The sequence below is a fragment of the Agelaius tricolor genome, unplaced genomic scaffold (assembly GCF_023055355.1).
Source record: "Agelaius tricolor isolate 1412-34295 unplaced genomic scaffold, bAgeTri1.0.p SCAF_31, whole genome shotgun sequence".
In the NCBI taxonomy this organism is placed as follows: domain Eukaryota; kingdom Metazoa; phylum Chordata; class Aves; order Passeriformes; family Icteridae; genus Agelaius; species Agelaius tricolor.
The window spans coordinates 3,465,306-3,489,805 of NW_027269291.1; the positions used below are offsets into that span (position 1 = coordinate 3,465,306).

The 24,500-nt window shown below is 40.1% G+C and overlaps 2 protein-coding genes across 2 annotated transcripts; one reads left to right on the top strand and one right to left on the bottom strand.

The window, feature by feature from the left end:
- The first annotated feature begins 455 nt into the window (after positions 1–455).
- On the top strand, positions 456–1,499 carry LOC139601688 (olfactory receptor 10C1-like). Its single transcript, XM_071450876.1, has one exon. The coding sequence runs from the start codon at positions 456–458 to the stop codon at positions 1,392–1,394; it is 939 nt and encodes a 312-aa protein (XP_071306977.1). The 3' UTR covers positions 1,395–1,499.
- Positions 1,500–12,589: 11,090 nt separating this feature from the next.
- Positions 12,590–21,702, bottom strand: LOC139601539 (histo-blood group ABO system transferase 2-like). Its single transcript, XM_071450666.1, has 5 exons — positions 21,556–21,702; positions 19,451–19,519; positions 17,550–17,588; positions 15,728–15,862; positions 12,590–13,307 (listed from the first exon to the last, which is right to left on the bottom strand). Exons 1-5 carry the CDS (start codon positions 21,645–21,647, stop codon positions 12,590–12,592), a joined length of 1,053 nt encoding a protein of 350 aa, XP_071306767.1. The 5' UTR covers positions 21,648–21,702.
- Between the last annotated feature and the right edge of the window lie 2,798 nt (positions 21,703–24,500).

Below are 24,500 nucleotides of genomic sequence, written 5' to 3' on the forward strand. Positions count from 1 at the left end.
AGTTGGAAGCTTTTCTGGAGACCTCACAATTTAGGGGTTTTTTTCCCTTCTTCTTCTTCTTCCACCACACTCCAAAACAGGTAACAGAGAAATTACCTTTGTTATATTCAAATGTTGCCACTGATGATTTTGGGACTTGAATTGATTAGTCCATAAAAAGATATCTGCCATAATTTTTGTTTTCTTTTTCTACAGGGTGAAAATGCTAGCTGAGCATTTGAAGACAGTGGTGAATGTGCAAGCTTTGAAGGCAATGCTGTGAAAGAAGAATCTATCAAAAATAGAGATAAAAATAAAGGCATAAGGCTGCCTTATTTTCTTTAGAAACTTTTGGAATCTGTTCAGAAGATCTTTTCACATAAATTCCAGCCGTCCTTTTGTCTGTTCAAGCAGGCAGTTGTATTTTGATTGCAGATTTGCCTGGCTGTTTACAGCTTCATCTAAAACAAAGAAGGATGATCCTTGGGAACCTCAGTGGACTGAGTGAATTCAGACTCCTGGGTTTTTCTGGAAGCTCTCATTTGCACCCTTTGCTCTTTGTAATTTTATTATCTCTTTATATTCTCACCTTGGTGGCTAACACAGTGATAGCTTTCACAATAAACACTGATAGCACCCTTCACACCCCCATGTATTTCTTCCTCACTCAGCTGTCCTGTCTGGATATCTGCTATTTATCAGTCATGATCCCAACCATTCTGGAGACCCTGATGGTGGGAACAGTAAGTATTTCCAAGACAAGATGTGCCATGCAAATGTTTTCCTTCCTTCTCTTTGGGGTTGCTGAGTGTTTCCTCTTGGCCGCCATGTCCCTCGATCGTTATTTTGCAGTTTGCCACCCCTTGCATTACACAATAATCATGAGCAGCAGGGTCTGCAGGAGCCTGGTTTTTGGCTGTTACATTTGTGGGGCTGCTGTGGGCTTCATTCACACCCTGATAACCTTCAGCTCACCCTTGTGTGGCTCTGCCATCGACCACTTCTTCTGTGAGATTCAGCCCCTGCTGGACCTGCTCTGTGGCAACACCTTCCCGAGAGAGCTCCAGGTCATTCTGGTGGCTGTCTTTGCTATTCTCAGCCCTTTCTTACTGGTTGTTTATTCTTATATTCATATCATTTCCACCATTCTTCACATGGCATCAGCTGAGAGCCAGCAGAAAGCCTTTTCCACTTGCTCCTCACACCTCTTGGTCGTGGCTTTGTTTTATGGCACTGCAGGCTCTACATATCTGAGGCCAAAATCCACCTACTGTGCAGCTGTGGATAAATTCCTCTCGCTCTCTTATTCTGTGCTGACTCCTCTGTTGAATCCCATCATTTATAGCTTGAGGAATAAGGAGGTGAAAAGAGCCCTGAAGAAAAAATGGAGAAAAACTAATTTAGTGTGGAGATGAAATGGAATATTTGGGGTGTTTCAGGCGTTTGTATTGCTATTTTTTCACTCTAAATTCTTGTTCAGTGAAATGAATTTCCAGATTCACTTCAGCTTTTGGAAAGAAAGAGGGAGAAGAGTGGAGATTTTCAGCATTAAGAGGGAGTGTTAGAAGCTATGTTAACATTTTGGAAGGAAACTTCTTCCACATACTTAAGAAATTCTTAACTAAATAAACTTTTTCTCTTTCTCTTTTTCTTTTTTTTTTCTCTTTTTCGTTTCTTTTTCTGTTTCTTTTATCTTTTTCTTTTTCTTTCTTTTCCTTGCTATTTTTCAGAAACTTTAAAATTGTGTTTTACATACTTCTGACTTTTTGAACAGAAGTGTAACATTCAGGAGCCTGATTTTACTGAAAGAACTGAGAAGAATACGTTTTCATCCATTTGCATTTATTTCCTGAAAATATTTAGTAAATTTCTTTGGGGAAAGGAGAGGACATAATTCAGGCTATAATGTGGAGCCCAGGAAATTAATGAGTACTGATTATTAATTCTGAGATTGTTATTGGGGAAAAAAGAAAAGAGGTGTGCAAAATTGCATTCCTGCCCCACTGCCTCAAAGGTATTCCTTTAATTTTAGAGTAATTGTTTTAAACATGTTAGACCAAGTCTAGGCATTTGAAGAACCTAACCACTGTAAAGCTCTGTAACTGTTAATAAAATTCTTGGTATTAAATCCTCAAAACTGGAATGATATTGGAAAGTTAAGAACATGAATGCCAACAGCAAGGTGTTTTGGGGCAGCTGGGAGATGCCAGATCAGTATTAACCCCAAAATAAGCAATAACCATGGGCCCAAAGAACCCCTCTACAAGAGGATTTGTTTGATTTATCTGACAAACACCAGAAAAGCTCTTGTGGGGGGAATGCCCTGCTAAACAACCTCCTGTTGGGATGTTGGGGGACACAAGACTGATTGTGAACTTTGGACCTGGTTAGCACAAGGGATTTGATAACAGGAGGCCTTGGGAGCAGCAAACAGAACTTTGAGCATTAAATCAAGACTGCAAGAAGATCAAATCAGATGGATTTACCAGGGAAAGAAAATGACATCAGACCTCTGCAAGCAAGAGATGTTTAAAATATATGTTTGTTTATGTGATTATTAACCCATTCACTGTAGTAAAACATTATTGCCTCCCTAAATAGTATATAAGTGTCACCATGATGTTTTCTGAAAAATCCCTTTGCCAGGATTTTTCTCCTGAGAAGCTGAGAAGCCTCAGAAAAGGAAATGTCAGCAATAATTATCTGATTGCTTGGAGTGTGGTTTGGAGGTTGCTTACCAACAGGTGCATCTTTGATTGGTTCCATGTGAATTGTTTTTAATTAATGACCAATCCCAGTCCAGCTGTGTTGGACTCCCTGGTCAATCACAGGTTTTTATTATTCATTCTTTTCCAGCCTTCTGATGTCTCCTTTCTCTTTCTTTAGTACAGTTTTAGTATAGCATTTTCTTTTAATATAATGTAATATAATATAATAAATCAGCCTTCTGAGAACTTGGATTCAATTCTTATCTCTCACCTCATCCTGGGGACCTTCACAACCCTGCAACATATAAGGCTTTGTATCCCACAATAAATCAGATTCAGCATTTGGATCCCACAATAAATCAGATTCTGATCACCAAACCAGTCTTCCCTGTCTCTCCTCATCACTCACAACCTCCCTGCAGACACTTTTACCTGGGGATAAGGTCCCCTCTCAGTCTTCTGGAGGCTGACCAGCCCCAGCTACCTCAGCCTGGCCTCACAAGAGGGATTCTCATCATCTTTGAGACCCTCCACTGGACAATGACATAATTTGTGATCATGTGTGTCATGTGTGCTACTCCTGTGGAGAAGATTCTTGAAATTGTGGAGTTCTGTAGGCCTGGAGGAGAGAACGCCGGGGTCAGACCTTGTTGTGGTCTGCTCCATCCTCCTGAGGGGCAGTGAGGGGCAGGTGTCCATCTGTCCATCTGTCCATCTCTTCACCCTCGTGGCAGTGACAGGACTTGAGGAAACTGAGGGCTGACTGATGGCAGGTTTAGGTTGGATATCAAGGGAAATGTTTTCCCTCAGAGGGTGGCTGGGCACTGGCAGAGCCTCCCCAGGGGCCTGGGCTCAGCACCAAGTCCACCTGAGCTCCTGAGGTGCCTGGGCAATGCTGTCATACACCTGTGGTGACCCTTGGGGTGCCCCGTGCAGGGCCAGGAGCTGGGATGGATGGTCCTGGCTGGTCCCTTCCAGCTCTGAGGTTCTGTGGTTCTGTGGCCTTGCTGAGAGCCCATTTGTCCTCCCAGAGCTGCCCTCTGCCATCAGCCCTGCACAGAATGGCTGTGAGGCCTCAGCTCTCACAGCAAACCTGCTCTGAAACAAGACAATTATTACTCTTGTGTTAATGAGCAGATTATTTTGACTGTAAATTGGAACAGATAGGAGCTAACTGCAGCATGTCTGCATCATTGATATTATAAGTGTCTTGAGCTTATTTGGCTTTTAGTTTCCCCAGCTCTTCCCCTGTGCCCTTGCTCACATCCCTGGCTGCCTATTCCCTCTTCTCCATGAAGTTTCTTTCCAAGACTCTGGTGCAGATGTCCCAAGGCATCAGAGTTTCACCAAGTTTTAACTAGGCCTTTGTGTTTAGCTGGGTCCCTCCCAGGGGAGATACTGGGCTGTAGAGAATTGGGGAGAGGGCAAATCACCAGCTAGGAAAGTTCTGAATCTCAGGAGTCAGTCTAATTGCAGAAGTCCTTGTTAGTTCCAGCTAATTGCTCCTAGCTTTTAACCAAACACAAATGTTTCCTTTTCTGAAGGAATGGCAGGATCCCATCAACACAAATCTAGATGAGACTGGGAATACTCCTCTCCTTTGGTGCTACACCCTTGTAACATCAGAGCTGGACAGAGTGAGGAGGTTTTAAAAACTTCAGAACAGCTCCAGGGGCTGTCAGGACATTGCATTGTGTCGATGAGGCCAACAGGCACCTGCCTCCTCAGAGGCCTGGTTTACCTCTGCCCAGAGATGAACAAATCCCAGGAACAAGGACCAAAGGACAGCAAGAATCACTTCCCAGCAAGAGACAGGTCATGGGTACTGTTTCTGGCTGGTGTAAGTTCCTCTAACCAAAGCTACTGCTCAAAAGTTCAAAACCACATGCTCTGGTGTAAAACAAAAATATTTGTAATAGAAAAAGCAGGGCAGGATGTCCTCCTGTACCTCACAGTGTAAAATGGAGTGAATTCAGACTCCTGGGGTTTTCTGGAATCTCTCATTTGCACCCTTTGCTCTTTGTAGTTTTATTACCATTTTATATTCTCACCTTGATGGCCAGCACAGAAATAGCAAAACATCCTGCAAACACTCAGACCAAACCTCCTCTTTCTCACCATCACCAGTACATAAAGAAGTAGATGAAGATATTTCCTCTCCTAACAATATACTGATTCCCTTTTGCTCCCCAGAATTCCAGGTAAGCATCAGGGGTTTTCATTGCTGAGCTGTGCTTGCACAGAGCCGAGGCCTTTCCTGCTCCTCACAGTGCCCTGCTGGCCAGGAAGGAGCAGGAAACTGTCAGGGGTGAGGAGAGACGGGGAGGACTGATTTGGGGATCAGAATCCAATTTTATTGTGGGATCCAAACACTTATATACTATTTTAGGAAGGCTAGTAATGTTTTAACTGCAATGATTGGGTTAAAGATTGCATAAACAAACTTATACATTTTAAACATCTCTTGCTTGCAGAAGTCTGATGTCATTTTCTTCTCCTGGTAAACCTGTCTGATTTGATCCTCTTGCAATCTTGATTTAATTCTCAGCTATTCCCAAGGCATCACAGAACCTGAAAAATAGAAAAGCTGAAACCTGAGGCATCACATCCATAGTGTAACTTCTGTTTAAGCTCTCCTTTGGGCAGAGCACCCCTGAAGATTGTTTCAAGCTGCTGCTGCTTGCAATGAACACAACGGGCAGCAGATGGGAGCAGCAGCCTGGATTTGTGCTGCAGGCATCACCCGGAGAGAGGAATGCTATGGAATTTACAGGGAACCCCCGAGGAGGGGAGGGAATGATGCACCTGACTCCATCTTATCAGAAGGATAATGAATTACTTTATTATACTATATTATTCTGTACTATATTAATATACTATATTACACTACATTACACTATATTATAATACATTATTACTATATTACACTATATTACACTCTATTATGAGTATATAACATTATATTATATTATCACTATATTATTACTATATTATACTATATTATACTGTATTATACTATATTACACTATATTACTACTATTATAATTACTATAATTATTATTACTATTGTAATTACTGTAATTATTATATATATTACACTATATTCCCTCCCCCCCCCATGAAGGGAGGGAATGATGCATCTGATTCCATCTTATCAGAAGGCTAATTCATTATTTATTATATTATATTACTATACTATATTACACTATATTACACTCTATTATTACTATATTACACTATATTACACTATTACTATGTTACACAATATTACACAATATTATACTATATTACACTATATTATTACTATATTATTACTATATTACACTATATTACATTCTATTATGACTATATTACACTATATAACACTATTACTATATTACACTATATTACACAATATTATACTATATTACACTATATTATTACTATATTACACTATATTATTACTATATTATTACTATATTACACTATATTACACTCTATTACACTTTATAACACTATATTGTACTATATTATTACTATATTACACTATATTCCCTCCCCCCCATGAAGGGATGGAATGATGCATCTGACTCCATCTTATCAGAAGGCTAATTAATTACTTTAAAATACTATATAACTTTAATTTTAAGAATATTTAAATTTATTATTTTTAAAGAAATATTAACATTGATTACTTTAATATTAATTACTTAATATTAATTACTTAAATATTATATTATTCTATACTATAGTACAGTAGATAGCATTACATCTAAACTGAACCTGCCAAGCACTCACTCTGCACACACTGCACAGAATCTCGTGGCTGCCAGTGACAGTCCTGACACACACACACACACCTGGCTCTGACAGGCCAAGGAAACAAATCACCATCACTGTGGGTAAACAATCTCCACATTGCATTCTACTTTGGCACAAACACAGGCACAGCAAGTAATAATTGTGTTTCCTTTCTCTGAGGTTCAGAGAATGTGAAACCCAGAAATATTTTTGGGGAGAATCGTGCCTTGCTTTTCTGTGTGAGGAGAAATGTGGTGACAAATGGCAGCTGCTGGAGCTGCTGCTGTGTGAGGAGGAGCTGGGGAGGCTGTGTGGGGGTGGTTCAGCAGAGCTCCAGAACTGTGTCACAAGCACTGCTGCAGGCATTTCTGGAGATGGAGCTGCCAAATTCACTGGCAGTGGAGAACAGTGGGGTAAGGCTGACCTCTGTCTCCTTAGCTCTGTTCACTTCTGCATCACAACCTGCTCTGGCCTCATATTTTCCCCACTACCCCAATTTAAAGACTGCTCCCCTATTCTGGTACATCAATTTTCACTCATTATTCAGCCATGTCCATAACAATTTTTTTAGAAGCGTGGATATGCTGTGCCCTGGTCTTGTCAAACCTGACCCACAGCCTGAATCTCTATTTAGAGGCCATAACTTCCATGCTGAACCAGTGATTTACCATCCTAGAATTTAGGTAATCCCAGACTTCATCCTGATTCATCTCTGACTTCCTGGCCTGCTCCACCTTATCAGCTTGGCACTTGTCCCACCCCCAGCCAGTCCTTCTGCATTCACAGCTGCTCTGCTCTGCTCTGCCAGGGTTCCACTGCCCAGGACAGGCTCAGCCACCTCCAGGTGCCAAGGAAAATGCACAGCCCCCTGGTCCCTCAGTGACAAAACTCATTCTTGGCAGTTCTTGTGGATGCATCACCCTGAATTTCCTTCAGACACTCACATGACAGAGTCTGCCAGGGAGTGAACTCTGAAGGCAACAGGCCTTGATTCCTGTTTTCTGTTCCTTGTCTACAAATCCACTTTTATTTCACATTCTTGCAAGTATAAAGACGTTTTTAATGGATTTGTATGGATTTGTAAAGGCTCTAAGTACAACATTATGTATGAAACAGCACCAATTTACTGCTCCAAATTGAGTGAACCTGACTTCTGAAGGCAACAGGCCATGATTCCTGTCTTGTGTTCCTTGACTACAAATCCACCTCTGTTTCACATTCCTACAAGTATAAAGATGTTTTTAATGGATTTGTATGGATTTGTGAATCTGACTCCTGAAGGCAACAGGCCTTGATTCCTGTATTGTTTCCCCTGACCACAAATCCACTTCTAATTCACATTCCTGCAAGTAAAAGAAAGTTTGTAATGGATTTGTATGGATTTGTAAAGGTTTTAAGCAGAGTGTACAACCTTATGTAAGAAACAGAACTAATTTAATGCCCCAATTTGAGTGAACCTGACTTCTGAAGGCAACAGGCCATGATTCCTGTTTTCTGTTCCCTGACTACAAATCCACTTCTATTTCACATTTCTGCAAGTATAAAGAAGTTTTTAATGGTGGTTTTTACAACCTCACCCTTTTTATTTTATATAACCCTTCACCATCTCATCAGTCCAGTTTCTCACTTAAGGCATATTCTCACCTTATTATATTCTCACCATTCTTATATTATAGAAATATAAGTTTATTGTTTTCTGCTTAATATCTGTGTATTGTATTTTTACATCAATCTAAGCTTCTTCCAAGGCTGCAGATCAAATCCTTCAGTGTCTCTGGAGGTTTCTGCTTTTCTGATTCCCACAAGGAGCCATGGAGACTTTGTGCACTGGTGTAACTTTCTGTTCTGGGGCTTCTTTCTCCCCCATTATCTCAGTGCAACTCAGGGACCGTCACCGTGATATTTTCTGAAAAATCCCTTTGCCAGGATTTCTTCTCCTGGCAAGATGAGAAGCCTCAGCTTCTCCATGTTTTGCTCCTCTGGAATGTGGTCTGGAGATTGTTTATGCAATCATGTGAATTGTTTTTAAGTAATGACCAATCAGGGCCAGCTGTGTCAGACTCTGAGGAACCAGTCACAGGTTTTTATTATTCATTCTTGTTTAGCCTTCTGATGTATCCTTTATCTTTCTTTAGTATAGTTTTAGAATACATTATAATGTAATGTAATGTAATGTAATATAATATAATGTAATATAATATAATAGATGATATGAGATGATATGAGATGATATGAGATGATATGATATGAGATGAGATGATATGAGATGAGATGATATGAGATGAGATGATATGAGATGAGATGATATGATATGATATGATATAATATAATATAATATAATATCAGCCTTCTGAGAACAAGGAGTCAAATTCTCACCTCTCACCTCATCCTGAGGATCTCACAACACCACAAGGGCCATCCCAGCTCACTGCCTGGCCTGGCAGATTGTGCCAGTTCTTTGTTCCTTCCTCTCAAGCAGAACCACTCAGTGTCACCTGGACACATCCTCATTCCTGGGTCCTTGTGGCTCTTCCTGTACAAGGGTTAGGAAATACCACAGCAGTGAGTTCCTGCATGCACTGTGGGGAATGGATTTGTAGGGAATTCTCCAAGCCTGGCAGAAGGCTCACACAGTGGGGATCTGTGTGCAAACATGGAGATGAGAAATGCTGACTTGGAAATGCCATGGGACAGGACAGACATTGCTGAGAGAGAAATGGAACTGGAAACAAGTTTCAAAGGATGGTTTTATAAATAACACTGGATAATTTGGAGAAATAGAACTATGAAAGATGCATTGTAGTGGGACCCACGAGGGGTAATTTTAGATTATTGGATTTAAGGCATTTACAGCATGGTGTGGCAAAAGCTGATAGGCCAAGAAACACTTATATTGAAATTAGTAAATATTGGCTTCTGATTGTGATGGTGTGAATTATAACATCTGTATTGTTTCACCCTTCTCATGAGACTGAAAATGGAACAAAAGTTTTCAAAACACCTCTCAGTTACCCCATCTCTGGGTCAGAAAAGGGATTAATCCAACAATGCACAACCCATTCCAGCTCTGATAGTGGAAGGCCTTGGCATTGCAGCAGGCCTGGTGCTGTGTTCAGCTTGTCCAGGAGCCTAAACCCTTTGTTCCCCTTCACAGACTGATTTCTCATCACCACTGGGACTAGATTTTGGAAGCTAATAAGGATAAATCTCACAACAAATCTTTATACTCTCTTAAAAGTTAAATTGCAACTCAGCACAGACTCTGTTACACCATCCCTTGCAGCCAGGTGTTTGACTGAAGGGAAATAACAGAAAATTACATTTCCTCTGGCCTAATCTGTCCTGCTGCATAGTGTTGCTCTGGCCCAGGTACAGAACTGTGCTAAGTCTGTCCCATTCATGCTGTTCCAGTACATTTTGCCATCACCCACCCCAATTAACCCCCTTTCCTGGCCAGGTTTGACCCCAGCACAAGGCAAGGATTTGCACAGTGCAAGGATCAGCCAAATTTTCTTACCTTGGTAAGAGGAGGGCTACTAAGGCAGAGAATTTGGTAGCCCTCATTCAGAGTTACCAACTCTGCTCCTCTCTGTGCATTGTGAGCTCACTCCTGTCTGTGAAGGTGCTGGGAAACCTGACTCCAGTTTCCAGAGGCATTGGGCAGGGAAGCTCCAGGAGAAGAGAGATTTTCCAGTGCCCAGGATGTTCCAGGGGCTGCAGAACCTGTGCAGGTCTTTGTTCTGCATTGGAAATGGCAGTGGGAGCCCTGCAGTGTCCTTCTCCCAAGGGGTCAAATTTCACAGGTTAAACCTGTTCAGCAGTGGCAGAGAGAGACTGAGATCAGATAGCAGCAGAGGATTAAGCCTCACAGAGGGGAAATGCTGCAAAAATGAAGATTAATTTACCCCCTCAGCCGATTCAGCACTCTGATTTCATGGGACCATCGTCATCTGTGCTTTCTGAAGTGATTCAAAAGGGCTGGTTCATACCAGAATTGACTTTCTCTGACAACTAAATCTGTGTCCTGCTCCATTATTCTAAAATTATTTTATTACTTTCACCTAAGCGTGCTAACTCAATTCCCCAGAATTTCACCTGAACACCAATCTTTATCTGAAAACTCTTCATATCTCACAGATTCCTCCTGTCTGGCCCTTTTTAAGTAACCTTTTGCTGCCCAGTCTTTGGACAAACCAGGTTTGAGCACAATGTTGTCTTCTTATTCTGTTTTCAAATCTGGGAAACCACTCTTAAGGAATACAACTGCAATAAAACACATAACACCATGAAAAGGCCAAACAAGATTTATGGAGCAAAGAACAACATTTTCATAACAGAAACATAATAGATGATATTAAATTATCAACTTTTGAGCAAATAATATGAGACAGCAGAAGACAAGTATAATTGTAGACCCTAATCAGTAGGGACCATTTGTAAATTTGCAAACTGACTTTATTCAGATCCTAAATACTGTCATTTTGAGCATGTCCTTGTCAGATAATATAATATAATATAATATAATATAATATAATATAATATAATATAATATAATATAATATAATATAATATATCAGCCTTCTGAAACATGCAGTCAAGATTCTCATCTCTTCCCTCCTCCTGGGACCCCTGTGAACCCCACCACATGTAAACATGCAGAAAGGACAGTTGCAAAGCAAAAATTTGAAATAAAATTTCAGTAAAAGTTGCTAATAAAAGAAATTTCTGGGTTTAGTAGTCTCTAACTAAGGAGACCCACTTTATGTGAGAAAATATTTGTGTCCTACAAACAGAGGGAAATCCTTTGCCCCTTAGGCTCAGTTTAGTGGGGCTGTGTGTCACCCTCCGCTCCAGCTGCAGGCAGGCCTGGAGACCCTTTGGTTTTGGTTACAATGCATTCTATACTTTTGCTTACACTGCATTATATACTTTCCTTTTGGTCACAATGCATTCTATACTTTTCTTTTGGTCACAATGCATTATTTACTTTTCTTTGCTGAGCATCTCCATACAGTAGAACCAATCTATACCTTAACTATTATCCATAGCCTATCATAACTACTGTAATTACCATATTCATGTTACTGTTCTCCAATCACTCAAAGTCAGTACATCACAGTTTAAGCCAGAAGTTGTTTTTCAGTTTTCTTGCAGTGGAAAATTCTGAGACCTTTTTTCTACTTGCAACTTTGCTGACTTGTTTGCCTGTGCTGTCTTTGTGCTTGGTAAAAACATCTTCTTGTTTGGGGTGGGTTTATCCTTTGCTTTAATTCATAAAAACCCCTTCTAACTAACATAAAATACCCTTTGCCTCCTTGGTTATCCAGTGAGACTGGCTCAGCAATGCTTTTCCTCTCTATCAAAACTTGCTTCCATCTCTATTCCTTCATCAAACTCTACATTCCCAAATCTTTCTGCTAAGCACACATATCTGTGAGACTTTCCTTGTCAAACTTTCATCCTTCCCAACAGCAGATGAGAGAAACTTCAGACTTGTCCGGTCAGTCTGTCTGTCTGTCTCTGCCCCGACACGGGCAGGGTGGTTCTTGGGTGGACGCGTTTCAAAGGACGAGTCTGGACTCTTCAGCTTTTCCATCTTCAGATTGTTCATTGTTTCTTATCTACAAAATTTCCTGTCTGCCCAGCAGAGGTCTGACCTGCAAGGCAGCCAAGGGCACTCTGCCCACCCACAGGGCGGTCATGTCTTTTTATACTAAAATCTACGTACATGATATTTACCTTTATTTTCCAATACTTTTCACCCATGTTGGCAAGTGCACCTTCACCATGAACCAATCCCCAAGTGCCAACATCACCACAGGAGATGGAAGATAAGAAGAAGAAAGAAGAAGGACGAGACACACCCTGATCCCTCCATCTTGTCTCCATAACCCCCCCGTACCAAAAACCTTAAAGTTTATATTTCACCCTATAAATGTGTCCCTTTTACATCCTTCACTCTAAAGTGATTCTCATGTCCTCAAACTGCTGTCACTTCTGTGGATGGATCAAAATCAAGCCACCAAACACTCCTGGCAACATTCCAGGATTTCCGAGCCCCCCCAAGGGTTCTCCTGGCATCTCTGGACATCGGGAGCGATGTGCTGAGTTCCCACCCAGACTTACACTGTGAAGAAGAAAGGCCTGGCACTCCTGGTTTGAGGAGCTTGCCTCTGGCTGTGCTGGTGCACAGGGCACATCCTCTTCACCTGGATGCTGCTGGAGCTCAGCTCTGTGTCCCAGTAGTACTCTGGGGACAGCAGCCGGGTGGGTTTGTGCTGCAGGAGGTACCTGTTGAGGTGGCTCTCGTGGTGCCAGGGACCCTCAATGCCATTTTCTCTGTCCTCCACCAGCCCTGCAGAGCAGGCTCTGGTCAGCTTGTACACCTCAGCCACGCTGCCCCCATAGAAGCTGGCGGTGTAGTAGAAGTCCCCTTGTCCCTCAGGGACGGCAGATTGTGACCCAGGCTGTGTCTCAGAGGCTTTGTTGTCCTGCTGTGGGGTGACCTGCCAGGAGCTGATGGTGGCCACCAGGGCATCGATGATCTCCACGCCGATGTGTGCCAGGAGCTGGACATTGATGTCCATGGAGTACAGATAATCCACCTCGTGCTGGAACTGCCTCTGGATGTAGGAGCTGAGGATGTCCATGCGGCTCCTGGAGAGGTCCTGCCACCGGGGGTCATCCTGGACAGGGATGACAAACAGGTGGTTCTCAGGGGCCATCTGGAGGTGGGAGATCTTCTCAGGACAGTCTGTGAACAGGTAGAAGTTCACGGGGTGCCCAGCAAGGAAGTATTTGTTGGCAGAGCTCATGAATCCTTCTATGAACTGGACATAGCTAAGAGACATGGAAAGGAAAAGAATGGAGAGGCTCCTCCTGCTGAGGAATGACAGCTTTTCAAACTCATTTTCTTTGTCTTTTTCTATCTGTTGCTCCTTTTATGATGTTAGTGCCCTTTATTTAACACAGCTGCTGCCCTTCAGACCTTCCCCATGCTGCTGCACATTTGCATTTTAGCTTTCACTAAATTCACATTTTAGCTTTTCACAGAACAGGTGCCTTCCACCCAGTGCTGCTCTCTAATGTCACTCCATAATGGAAATACTTCCTGTCACCCCTCCCTGGCACTCTTTCTGCAGTGGAATATTTTAACTTCCTAGAGAAAATCATAGAATCAACAGGAAAACATGGAATGGTTTGTGTTGGGAGGGACCTTAAAGACCACTTTATTCCACCCCCTGCCATGGGCAGGAGCACCTTCCATTATCCCAGGGTGTTCCAAGCCCTGTCCAACCTGGATTTGGGCACTTCCAGGGATCCAGGGGCAGCCACAGCTGCTCTGGGCACCCTGTGCCAGGGCCTCCCACCCTCACAGTGAGGAATTTCTTCCAAATATCTGATCTAAAACTGCCTTATTTCAGTTTAAAGCCATTCTCCCCCATTCTGTCACCACCCAGCCTTGTAAAAAATCCCTCTCCCCTTTCCTGCAGGGCCCATTTAGGTACAGGAGGGGCTCTAAGCTCTGCCTGGAGCCTTCTCCAGGCTCAACAACCCCAACCCTTTCAGCCTGTTTTCATAGGAGAGGGTCAAAATTATCAATTAAATAGTTTTGATTAGCTGAAGTTGCTGTGTTATTCTAAGATGCCAGTGGAGATAGAGGGTATAGAGTATAGCTCAGAAACTCAAAGAAGAACTACCCCAAGCTGTAACAGCTTGATTAATGTTTTTACTAAAGCTAATATTTTACCTTTAAACTCTTACAGAAACCCAATAAAATCTCAACTCCATGGAATTTTTCTATTTTTTAGTGCAGGATAGAGGGAAAGCTTGTTCTTAGAAATGTAGGAGCAGCTATAATTTTTATTTCACTGGGCCAAAATGCTTGTTATATTTCCAAGGGGTTTTTTTGTCCTATTCCAAGCAATGTCCCAGCCAATGTCCCATTTCTCCCAGTCTACAGCTGCTCACATTCAGTCTTTGGAATGTTTCTCACTTGTGGCATTCACATTCTGTGAAAAAATCCCTTCGCCCAGGGTTTTTCTCCTGGGCAGCTGAGAGGCCTCAGAGAAAAGGAAAACAATTCTTATCTAATTTGCTTCTCCTGTGTTTTGCTCATGTGTTTGGAGATTGTTTACCCACAGGTGATTGTTCCATTGGATTCTGGTTATAGGAATGTGCTCCTTGTTGACAGAGTGACAAAACTATTTTTTGTCCCTTTAAAAAGGAAACAAGCCCAGAAGTTTCTCTCCTCAATTAGGTGAGAAGACACCTCATAGGACCTGGGGGACTTCACCTCAAACTGAAGGACAGAATTTACTAGAAAAAGAAGAGAACAAAGAAACTAATGCCTTTTGTGAGGTGTTTTACCAGGAGCAAGGACCTCTTGCACTTGGTGGGTTTTTCTCTGTAAAGAGCTTTGTTATTTTGCCTTTTATTAGAGCCTTTTTATTTCCACCACTGCAACAGAAGCCATCCTGCTGATTTTATGCCTCCAAAGGTGGCTGAGCTATCTTGGGTGTGAAATAGATCTCCAAGAGCTTATGAGACCTGGTGTAGGAGGCAACCATTACTGTGGTGTGAGTTGTTTTGACTCTTTGGCCAATTGGGGCCAAGCTGTGTCAGAACTCTGGAAAGAGTCACAAGTTTTCATTATTATCTTTGTAGCATTCAGTAAGAATCCTTTCTGTATCCTTTAGTATAGTATAGTATTTTTTAATATAATATATAACAATTAATTATATATATAATTATTATTATATATTATATTAAACTATAGATATCATTATTATTGTTATAACAATATAATAATAAATATAATAATATAATAATAAACATAATAAATATAAATAATAATATAATATATAATATATATTATATAATATAGTATGTAATAGTATATAGTATGTATGTATGTAATAGTATGTAATAGGATATAATATAATATATAATATATAATATATAATATATAAAATATAATTAATATATAATATTAATATATAATAATATTATATATAATAGAATATATAAATAATATAATAATAATTATTGCTAATAATAATAATAATAATAATAATAATAATAATAATAATAATAATAATAATAATAATAATAATTCTAAAGTAATAAATGAGCCTTCTGAGACCATGGAGTCAGATTCATCATTCCTGCCTTCATCCCCTGCAGATACAACAGTGCTCCACCAGCAGCACTGCAGAGAGGTTTAACTATTTGACAAGAAATAAAGGACAAGCCAATACTTTTCAACAGCAAAAGTGACCACTCCAGTGACCAGGTTCTTCTGCAGATATTGAGCATCCAGGATGTCCCTGCTGAAGGTGCCTTCCCAGACAATTGGAGCCAGCCATGGTGTCAGCACCAGCACATCCCTTCTCCTGCAAGGGGTTGGGAATGAAGGCAGAGTTGAGGAAATTCATCAAAACGAAGCCAGATGTAAGAGTGAATTCATCATTCCAGCCTCACTTTAAATCACAGCCCAGGTTTCTGCTCTTTCCTGAGTGTGGATGGAGACTCTCCAGCTGGGCTGTTGATCTCCTCCTCCTTTGGAAAGAGGAGAAGGAGGAGATCCCTAATTTGCTCCCTGATTCCTTTGGGATGATGGACAGGTATTTCCCTGATGCTTCCCAGGCTGTTGTTTACTGGCTTAGCTCAGAAGAACATCTCCTTCCCACTGGAATGGAGTTCACAGCTCTGCTGATAAGGTCAGCTATTGCTGATAGAAAGGAAGGGCTGGGACCATTTTCAAGCTCAGAATGATTTATTGCTCAGACAAACATCAGTCTCAGGGGATGTGAGGTTTTAGAGGAGCAACCATTCAGCCATAGCTCAAAGTAGTCACAAGTTCTCTGTTCCAAGGCAATATAGAACTTTTTAACCCAACAGACAGTTGCCACAGGGTTTATTTTGCTTTTCTAACCTATCACCTTTACTCACTTCTGCTGCACTATGGATATTTTTGCTCAGTCAGCCTCTAACTCACATGCACACATTGGTTTCTATGATAACTTCTAAACTCTCAGCTTATTTTACCCAACCACACCCTTTTTATTTTATGTAACTCTTCGCCATTTCATCAGTCCAGTTTCTCCCTTACTTCAGGCATATTCTCCCCTACAACTAGAGAAATATAAATTTATGATTTTTCTGCTTAATGTCTGTGTATTGTATTTTTACATATAATTTTATATATACAATATATTATATATTATATATTATATATTATATAATATATTATATATTATATTTTATATTATATATTATATTTTATATTATATATTATATATTATATATAATATAATATATATTTTATATTATATAATATATTATAATATATTATATAATATATAATATATAATATATATTACACTATATATTATAATATATGTGCATATATTATAATATATAATAATAATTGTAAACGTACAAATATATTCCTTATCTAAAATACATTTATATAAATAAATTTATTTACTCATATTTATATATTTATATATTTTATAAAATGTATAAAAATAGAAAAATGATATCATATAAATAGATGTAAGTTTCTGTTTTTCTGTTCCCACACTTTGCAGAGCAGATGGGAGATTGCTGTGCTCTGTGCTGGGCAGTCCCAGCTCCCTCAGCCTTCCCTCATAGGAAACAAGCTCCAGCCCTTTCATGGCCCTTTAGCAAACTCTCTCCAGTATGTCCATACCTCTTTTATTACTTTTTGTTTTGTTTTGTTTTTCCTACTGCAAATGGCTCTAGAATAGGCAATTCCAAAAAAGAATTTATCCCAGTGACCCAAAATGTTAATTCCACAGGCATTTACACGTCATATATGATGCTGACTGCCACCACTAGAAATAATGTCAGCCAAGGCCTTTTGCTTTTTAGCTTCTGAGTGGTGACAGAGGACGCAAAAAACTGAATTAAGATAAAATTAAACCAAAATATTTTCAACATTCACCATAATTTCCTTTCTGAAACTAACAAATTACAGATTCTTCCTCTATGCGTTTTTGATGGTTTCTGTTTCATGGTCATGATATTCCATTGTACCAGAGCAGGTGCACTTACCATGGAAGCATCAGAGATGTTTCATCTAAGTCTGCTTTTCTGCAAATGAAAATTAAAAAATATTAGAAATATTCTATAGGGAGAGATAAAAGGTGCATAAATGCATTGTGGCACAGAAGTTTCAGATTTTCTTTTTCTGAGAGATGAGCCCCACAAGAGATCTCTGTGTGGTTCAATGTCAGTGAGCATCCAGACTCCACCACAAACACTATTTTATTACTGATATGAGTCCATATACAATGTGAACTACATTTAACAGGCTGGTGGAAGTAAAGCTGAATGCAAATTAATCAGCTTTACAATTATTTTCAACGTGTCTCTTTCTTTGGTGCATCTTTGGAAAATCCAGTTTTACTTCTACACAGTGAGAGCCTGGTCCAGTAAGGCCAAGTTTATATTTTTGCACCAAGTTTGTATTTTTCTGACAGGTTTATGTCCACAGGACACAGAGCAGAGGTCACTGCTCTCCATTCTCATTGCTTGTGCAGGTTCCTGTGGATGGGTCACTGAGTGGGAACCCACCAGTCTTGATTCCCAGATTTTCCACCAGGAAAAACAGGTTCTGTAAGGTGGAAACACTCACTAAAAGTAACAGATTAAACAGGCTAACAGAGGGAAAGTAAAAGAATCACATGTAGAAAGACATCTAGCCATATAAACTTCTTTTTTTTAGGGTGGTGGTATGAAAATTCTCATACTGCAATCTTTTACGTTTCAAATTAATTACAAAAAGACTGCATTGCTTTTGTCATATTGCTTTACTGGCATTAAAGTTTATTTCTCTCCATGTCATATGTGCTGCACTCCTTAGAGCAGCATTTCCAGAGAATTACACAACTGTGTGTGTTCTAAAAGAAGTGATGAAGAGGGGAAACCACAGTAAAAAAAGCAGTGGGGATAAGAAAAGTGGAATTCATAAGAAGTGTAATTCATAAGTGCAAATCATAATTTAAAAAAAAAAGAAAATAGTAAAATATGGTTCAGTTAAATGAAACCAAGCATTAAAAACCCAGGAAGTTTCAGTCTGGTGAACTACCAGGTTAAAACTCTTTTTTAATTCCATGGCTGGAATCTCTTCCTTCTCATCAGGTTTGTGGGCAACACTAACCAGAGGGAACAGACAATCTGCCAAAGGGCCCAAATTGTTTTAATTAATACACAGAAACCTGGATGAGGTCCTGGTTCAGGGACAGCAGCTCCCAGGTGTCCAGACCAGGTGGGATTGAGCTCCTTTTTCACTGCATGGTTTTGGTTTTGGGGGAGCTGCATCGATGGATTCCCATTTCCCCATATGAAATCTCAGGAACCTGAGCCTGCAGGGCCCTGCAGGATGGCTCCCATCAAAATGGGAATCAGCACTTCCAGGGCATGGATCTGGTGCCTAAAAATGAATCTTTTAGGTGAGTGTTGTCTTCATGGCCTGGAATGATCCTTTGGTGAACTCTCTCCTGTGGTGGTGCTCACAGGGGTCCCAGGATGAGGGGGGAGATGAGAATCCTGACTCCATGTTTCAGAAGGCTGATTTATTATTTTATGATATATGTGATATTAAAAGAAAATGATATATTAAAACTATACTAAAAGATAGAAGAAAAGATTTCATCAGAAGGCTTGAAAGGAATGGAAAGGAATGATAATAAAATCTTGTGAGTCTCAGAGTCCGAGACAGCTGGGCTGTGATTGGCCATTAATTAGAAACAACCACATGAGACCAATCCCAGCTGCACCTGTTGCATTCCACAGCAGCAGATAACCATTGGTTACATTTTGCTCCTGAGGCCTCTCAGCTTCTCAGGAGAAAAGATCCTAAGGAAAGGATTTTTCATGAAATGTGTCTGTGACACTCTCCAGTATGTCCATAACTCTTTTATTACTTTTTTTATTTTGCAGGATGAACTTACAGGAGTGAATCCTCTCCAGGGGAGGCTTTTTGTTCCTGAGTTCTGGCTGGGGAGAAAGGGTAGTGGTACCTTGGACAGGATAGGAAAACAATGAGTCAATGATAAAAAACAAAAATCAGCCTCTCCTCCACTTCCTTTGTGACTGAAACTATAAAACAAATCTAACAGAGCACACATTTGTGGGGTCAGTGTGGTGATGAGGATTTGCAAATCTCAGCTGTTTCAAGACAGGGTGTGAAAAATCTGTATTTTATGATTGGCTTTTGGCAAATATTAAAATGAATATTATGTGTTATGTTAGAAAGTTATGCTGTATTAATTTTCTTAAGTAGTGTGTTAAATAGAGTTTTAGGTTATAACAGAATGTTAAAATAGAACCTGTGCTATGGAAGATACTTTTTAAAGAGAGGACTCAGCAGCCACAGGACACCTGAATCTTTCAGAGAAAAGGAACTGATTGCTCCATTATCAGAAGAAATGAACTTATTCCTGCCTTGCTCAGTCCTGGAGACTCAGTCAGGATTCAGAGGAAGAAGCCGACACTGCCCAGCCAGAATCCTGTGTTTGAATGGAATTTATGCATCATGGATGAGGTGTATGAATATGCAACAGGCTGTTGCTTTTAAGGGTTAATCCTCTGTTAATGTGGGTCCTTTTTTTGGACTTATTTTGCCCAGAAAAGGTACCCGGACTGTCCATAACTCTTTGTTTTTATTGTCTCATATTGTCCTAAATCCTAATTGTCCAAATTTTTATTACTCTAATTACATTCCTATTTTTCTAACCATTTTATTACTATTAAACTTTGAACATTTTAAAAGCGAGCGATTGGCGTTTTTCACCCAGGAATTTAGCCTAAAGTTATCTGCAGGTCAATCAGCTCTGAGGATCTGTGATTGATTTAATTTGCCCCGGACTACTTGCACCAAAGGAAATGTGGGTGCTTTGCAGCAGAGCTCGGTCTCAGCTGATGCCAGAACTCCTCTGCAGCTCCCTCCTGAAGCCAGGTGTTCACAGCATCACTTTGTTCTGGCCAGTCTGTGAGATCTCAGTGTAATTTTAAACAGAAATGTGAGCATTTGAGCATTTGTGCTCACATTTGAGCATTTGATGCTCTGCTGCGGAGAAAGAGTGGCTGAAAACTTTTCCTAATTCCTCCAACTGGAACAGATCTCCAATATTGGAACAGATCTCCAATATTGTTCCAGCCAACTCTGAATTAACCCCACCTGCTCTGATTTCAGGCTCCAGAGCACTGAATACACACCTGTCCTGGTGTGAAAGGAAGTGAGTTTTTGGGAGTTTGTAGTCAAACCAATCAGTGCTGAGATTTGAATATTGGCATGAAAGCAACCACCATGAAACAACTTTTTAGATTGAAGAATATTTGAAATATTCTTGATTATATATATATATATATATAATATGTATAATATTATATGTATAAAATATATAGAATAGTATATATATAAAATATATAGAATATTATATATATATTATTTTCTATATATATATATATAATATATAGAATATTATATATATATATATATATATATAAAATATTTTATATACATATGTATATATTTTTTCTTTATATTACTCTTGATAATACTTGAAATCCAGGTGAAGGGTTGTTCACGCACACTTTCTGTTCCTTATTTTAGAAGAAGAAAAACTACTTTCAGAATGAACAGTCCAGTGAAACGACTAAAAAATCCTTGCAGCAAATTTAACAACCAAGGGAGGCTCAAACCAACCATGATAAATAAATACAGCGAAATCAAACACAGCTAAATTCACTGCACAGAATTCCAGCATCCTTGTGCTGGTCTGGAGCACAGAAGTGTGGGATGTAAACATGAAAACACACATTTGGACTCACAGGAATACACAGAGATAATTAATCAGACTTTTAGAATGTCACAGAAGAGGTTAAAAGTGTCCACACCTTGTTTATTTTCATCTTTTGAATGTAAAAGGGGATTTTGAATTTAGCTTTGTGTAAATGCTCGCACAGGATCTGCATTAGTTAGAAGAAACCTGCCTCAGCCTGGGCAAGAGAAAGAAATTCTTGTTGAGAATAATGATCAAAGGTAAACACCCACCAGATTGCACCAGTGATCCCTGCTGTCACTAGAATAGCCAGGCCGTGTAATTTTGTCATTCCCATCTCCTTAGTGCTGCAAAAAAAAACCATTGTGAACTCTGGATTGAGAGCAAAGTGGAAAAAAACCAAAACAAACACAAAACCAAAAAGGCAGCAAACACTGCAGTTATTAAATACTGGGTAAGTTTGTTTTGCACTGCAGGTTTGGACATAATACAGAAAAAAATTAGTTTTGCTAGATGGAAAGTTTTACATCTAGGTATTTATAACACATACTACATCTTTCGACACTGAGCTCTCATTTTACAATAGCATAGTAAAGCATTTTTAATTGTTCAAAGCAATAATTCTCATTTCAGATTTTCTCTGAATCAGGTTTTATTTTTTTTTATCCCAGCCAGTGCCCTCTTTTCTTTTCTTTTCATTCTTTCTTCCTCTCCCCCCCTTCTCTGTTGTCTTTCTCTCTTTCTTTCTCTCTTTTATTTTATTTATTTTTTTTGTCTAGCTCTCCTTTTTGACCTTGCTTCCTTGTGTTTCCTGCTCTGCCCCTCACTCTTTTCCTAATTTGAAGGTCACACACTCCTTTTCTCTGGGCCAGCTTTTCCATCCATTGTGGGGCTGTTCACAGCTGGGGTTCAGCCACATCTTCCTTTGTGCAGCCTTCTGAAAAGACTTTGGGGCGTTCTGTTTGTCCATATTGACCATCCCCAGCTTTCAGCATCTCCTCCTGCTGTCACCCCTTTCTCAGCCTAATTTCTTATTACATTTCAGTCTTACAAGCCACGAGTTCTACAGCATTTCACTAACAAGCTACAAAATGGCCCCATCTCTCTCTCTCTACAAGGTCTTTTAGGGGAAAAAAAAACTTATCCAATTAAGAAATGACACCTCAATTATTTTTACTTTTAACCCAATAACCAACCAGTTGTGGCCCACAATGTGGATTTTTTGATCCAATTACACAAAACCACCCAAACCCATGGAGAAGAAGGAGAAGGTGAAGGAGGAGAAGAAGGAGAAGGAGGAGGAGGAAAAGGGAAAGAGGAGAAGAAGGAGAAGGAGGAAAAGGGAAGGAGGAGAAGAAGAGGCAGAAGGAGGAGAAGGTGAAGGAGGAGAAGGGGGAGAAGGTGAAGGAGAAGAAGAAAGAGAAGAAGAAAGGAGGAGAAAGAAGGAGGTGAAGAAAGAAGGAGGAGAAGAAAGAAAGAAGGAGGAGAAAGAAAGAAAGAAAGAGGAGAAAGAAAGAAAGAGGAGAAAGAAAAGAGAAGAAAGAAAGAAGGAGAAGGTGAAGGAGGAGAAAGGAGAAGAAGAAAGAAGAAGAAGAAAGAAGGAGGAGAAAGAAGGAGGTGAAGAAAGAAGGAGGAGAAGAAAGAAGGAGGAGAAGAAAGAAGGAGGAGAAAGAAAGGAGAAGAAAGAAAGAAGAAGAAAGAAAGAAGGAGAAGGTGAAGGAGGAGAAAGGAGAAGAAAGAAGGAGAAGAAGAAAGAGGGAGGAGAAAGGAGGAGGAGAAAGAAGGAGGAGAAGAAAGAAGGAGGACAAAGAAAGGAGAAGAAAGAAAGAAGGAGAAGAAAGAAAGAAGGAGAAGGTGAAGGAGGAGAAAGGAGAAGAAGAAAGAAGGAGAAGAAGAAAGAGGGAGGAGAAAGGAGGAGGAGAAGAAGGACCAGCCACCACCCTCAAACCTCCATCTTGCTCTTTATTTATTACTATATTCACAAACCCCAAACTCTAAGTTTTCCACCCTGTGATGTCGCACACTTCTACTCAAACTTCACACCCACAATCCCAGTTCTGTCACTCCATTTTGGAAGCTTCTCCATGGCCTCAGGTCAATGCAGAGTTCTCCTGGGGCTCAGTGCCTGGCAGCACAGAAACTCTGAAATTTTCAGTGTCCAGGTTCCAGCACTTACCTGTGTTTCTGCCAATGCTCACACCCCAGCAGCTGCTGTTCTCTGCTGCTCCCAGCCCTGCTGAACCAGAACCAGCTCCCAGATCCTCCTGTGTGTGTCAGCCCTGGGCTCGAGGCCAGCAGGAACCTCCACCCAAATCCTCACCTTTTGTGGGAGTGCTGTCACCTGAGCAATGGGGAAACAACAAGAAACCTGCAGCAGGCAGTTATTCTCTGACACTGAAACATTTGTGGGTTACCTAAAAGACAAAATTAAGGGGATGAAAAGTGGTTTTATTGATTGAATATATGTGTTTATTGAATGTTTGGGTGTCTTCTCTCTGGGCTGTATCTCACTCTAAGCTGGAGGCATGTTCAAGGAGTTGGATTTCCCCTCTGAATGATGGCTTTCACACCTAAAATATTATTGCTACTTAATTCTTGAGTACTACTGTCTCTGTGGAACCTCAAGTAATAGTCAACACCAGTGCAATAATAATTTAATTTCATAGTTGAGACAGAGACAACACAAAGCAACACACTCCATTTTCAGAAGGTTTCAAACTGTTTTTATTATAGCCTGGATGCTTTTTATACATTCTTACAAAGCTCATAAGTTTACACTTTACTCATTGGTCACCAGAGACAAACAAAGTGCTCATTGGAACAGGCAGTTGATGTTTCTCTTATTTATCCTTCTTTCTTTCTTGGTTTCTGTGTCAGCAACCTTGGTAGGAAATTCTTTCAGGGGTAAACATGGATCCTCTGATCCAGCTGCTCTCTGGCTCACAGAAGTTGCTGTAAAACCTCTTCCACAATTTTATGTACAGAGAAACTAAAGAATTGATGAGTGAAGAATTTGACTGGTCAGAGCTCCCCATCATGAGCCACCAGGAAAGTACAAATATCCTGAATTCTGCTCTGATGCCTTGTCACACAGACAGCACTGACTTGGGAGAAGGGAGAAAAAAAAAAAAGAATAGTTCTACAATAGTTAGCACATAAAAAAATTAACAAACAACCAACAGCAGCAGAGCAACACCTTCCATGAGGTTTAGAACAG

Excerpts from the sequence above, each read along its gene's own strand:
- LOC139601688 (XM_071450876.1), top strand. The coding sequence starts at position 456 with ATGATCCTTGGGAACCTCAGTGGACTGAGTGAATTCAGACTCCTGGGT.
- LOC139601539 (XM_071450666.1), bottom strand. The coding sequence starts at position 21,647 with ATGGTTTTTTTTTGCAGCACTAAGGAGATGGGAATGACAAAATTACAC. Across the intron at positions 19,520-21,555 it reads GGGATCACTGGTGCAATCTG|GTACCACTACCCTTTCTCCC; the intron begins GTGGGTGTTTAC and ends ATCCTGTCCAAG. Across the intron at positions 13,308-15,727 it reads GTCACTTTTGCTGTTGAAAA|CTATGTCCAGTTCATAGAAG; the intron begins GTATTGGCTTGT and ends CATGTCTCTTAG.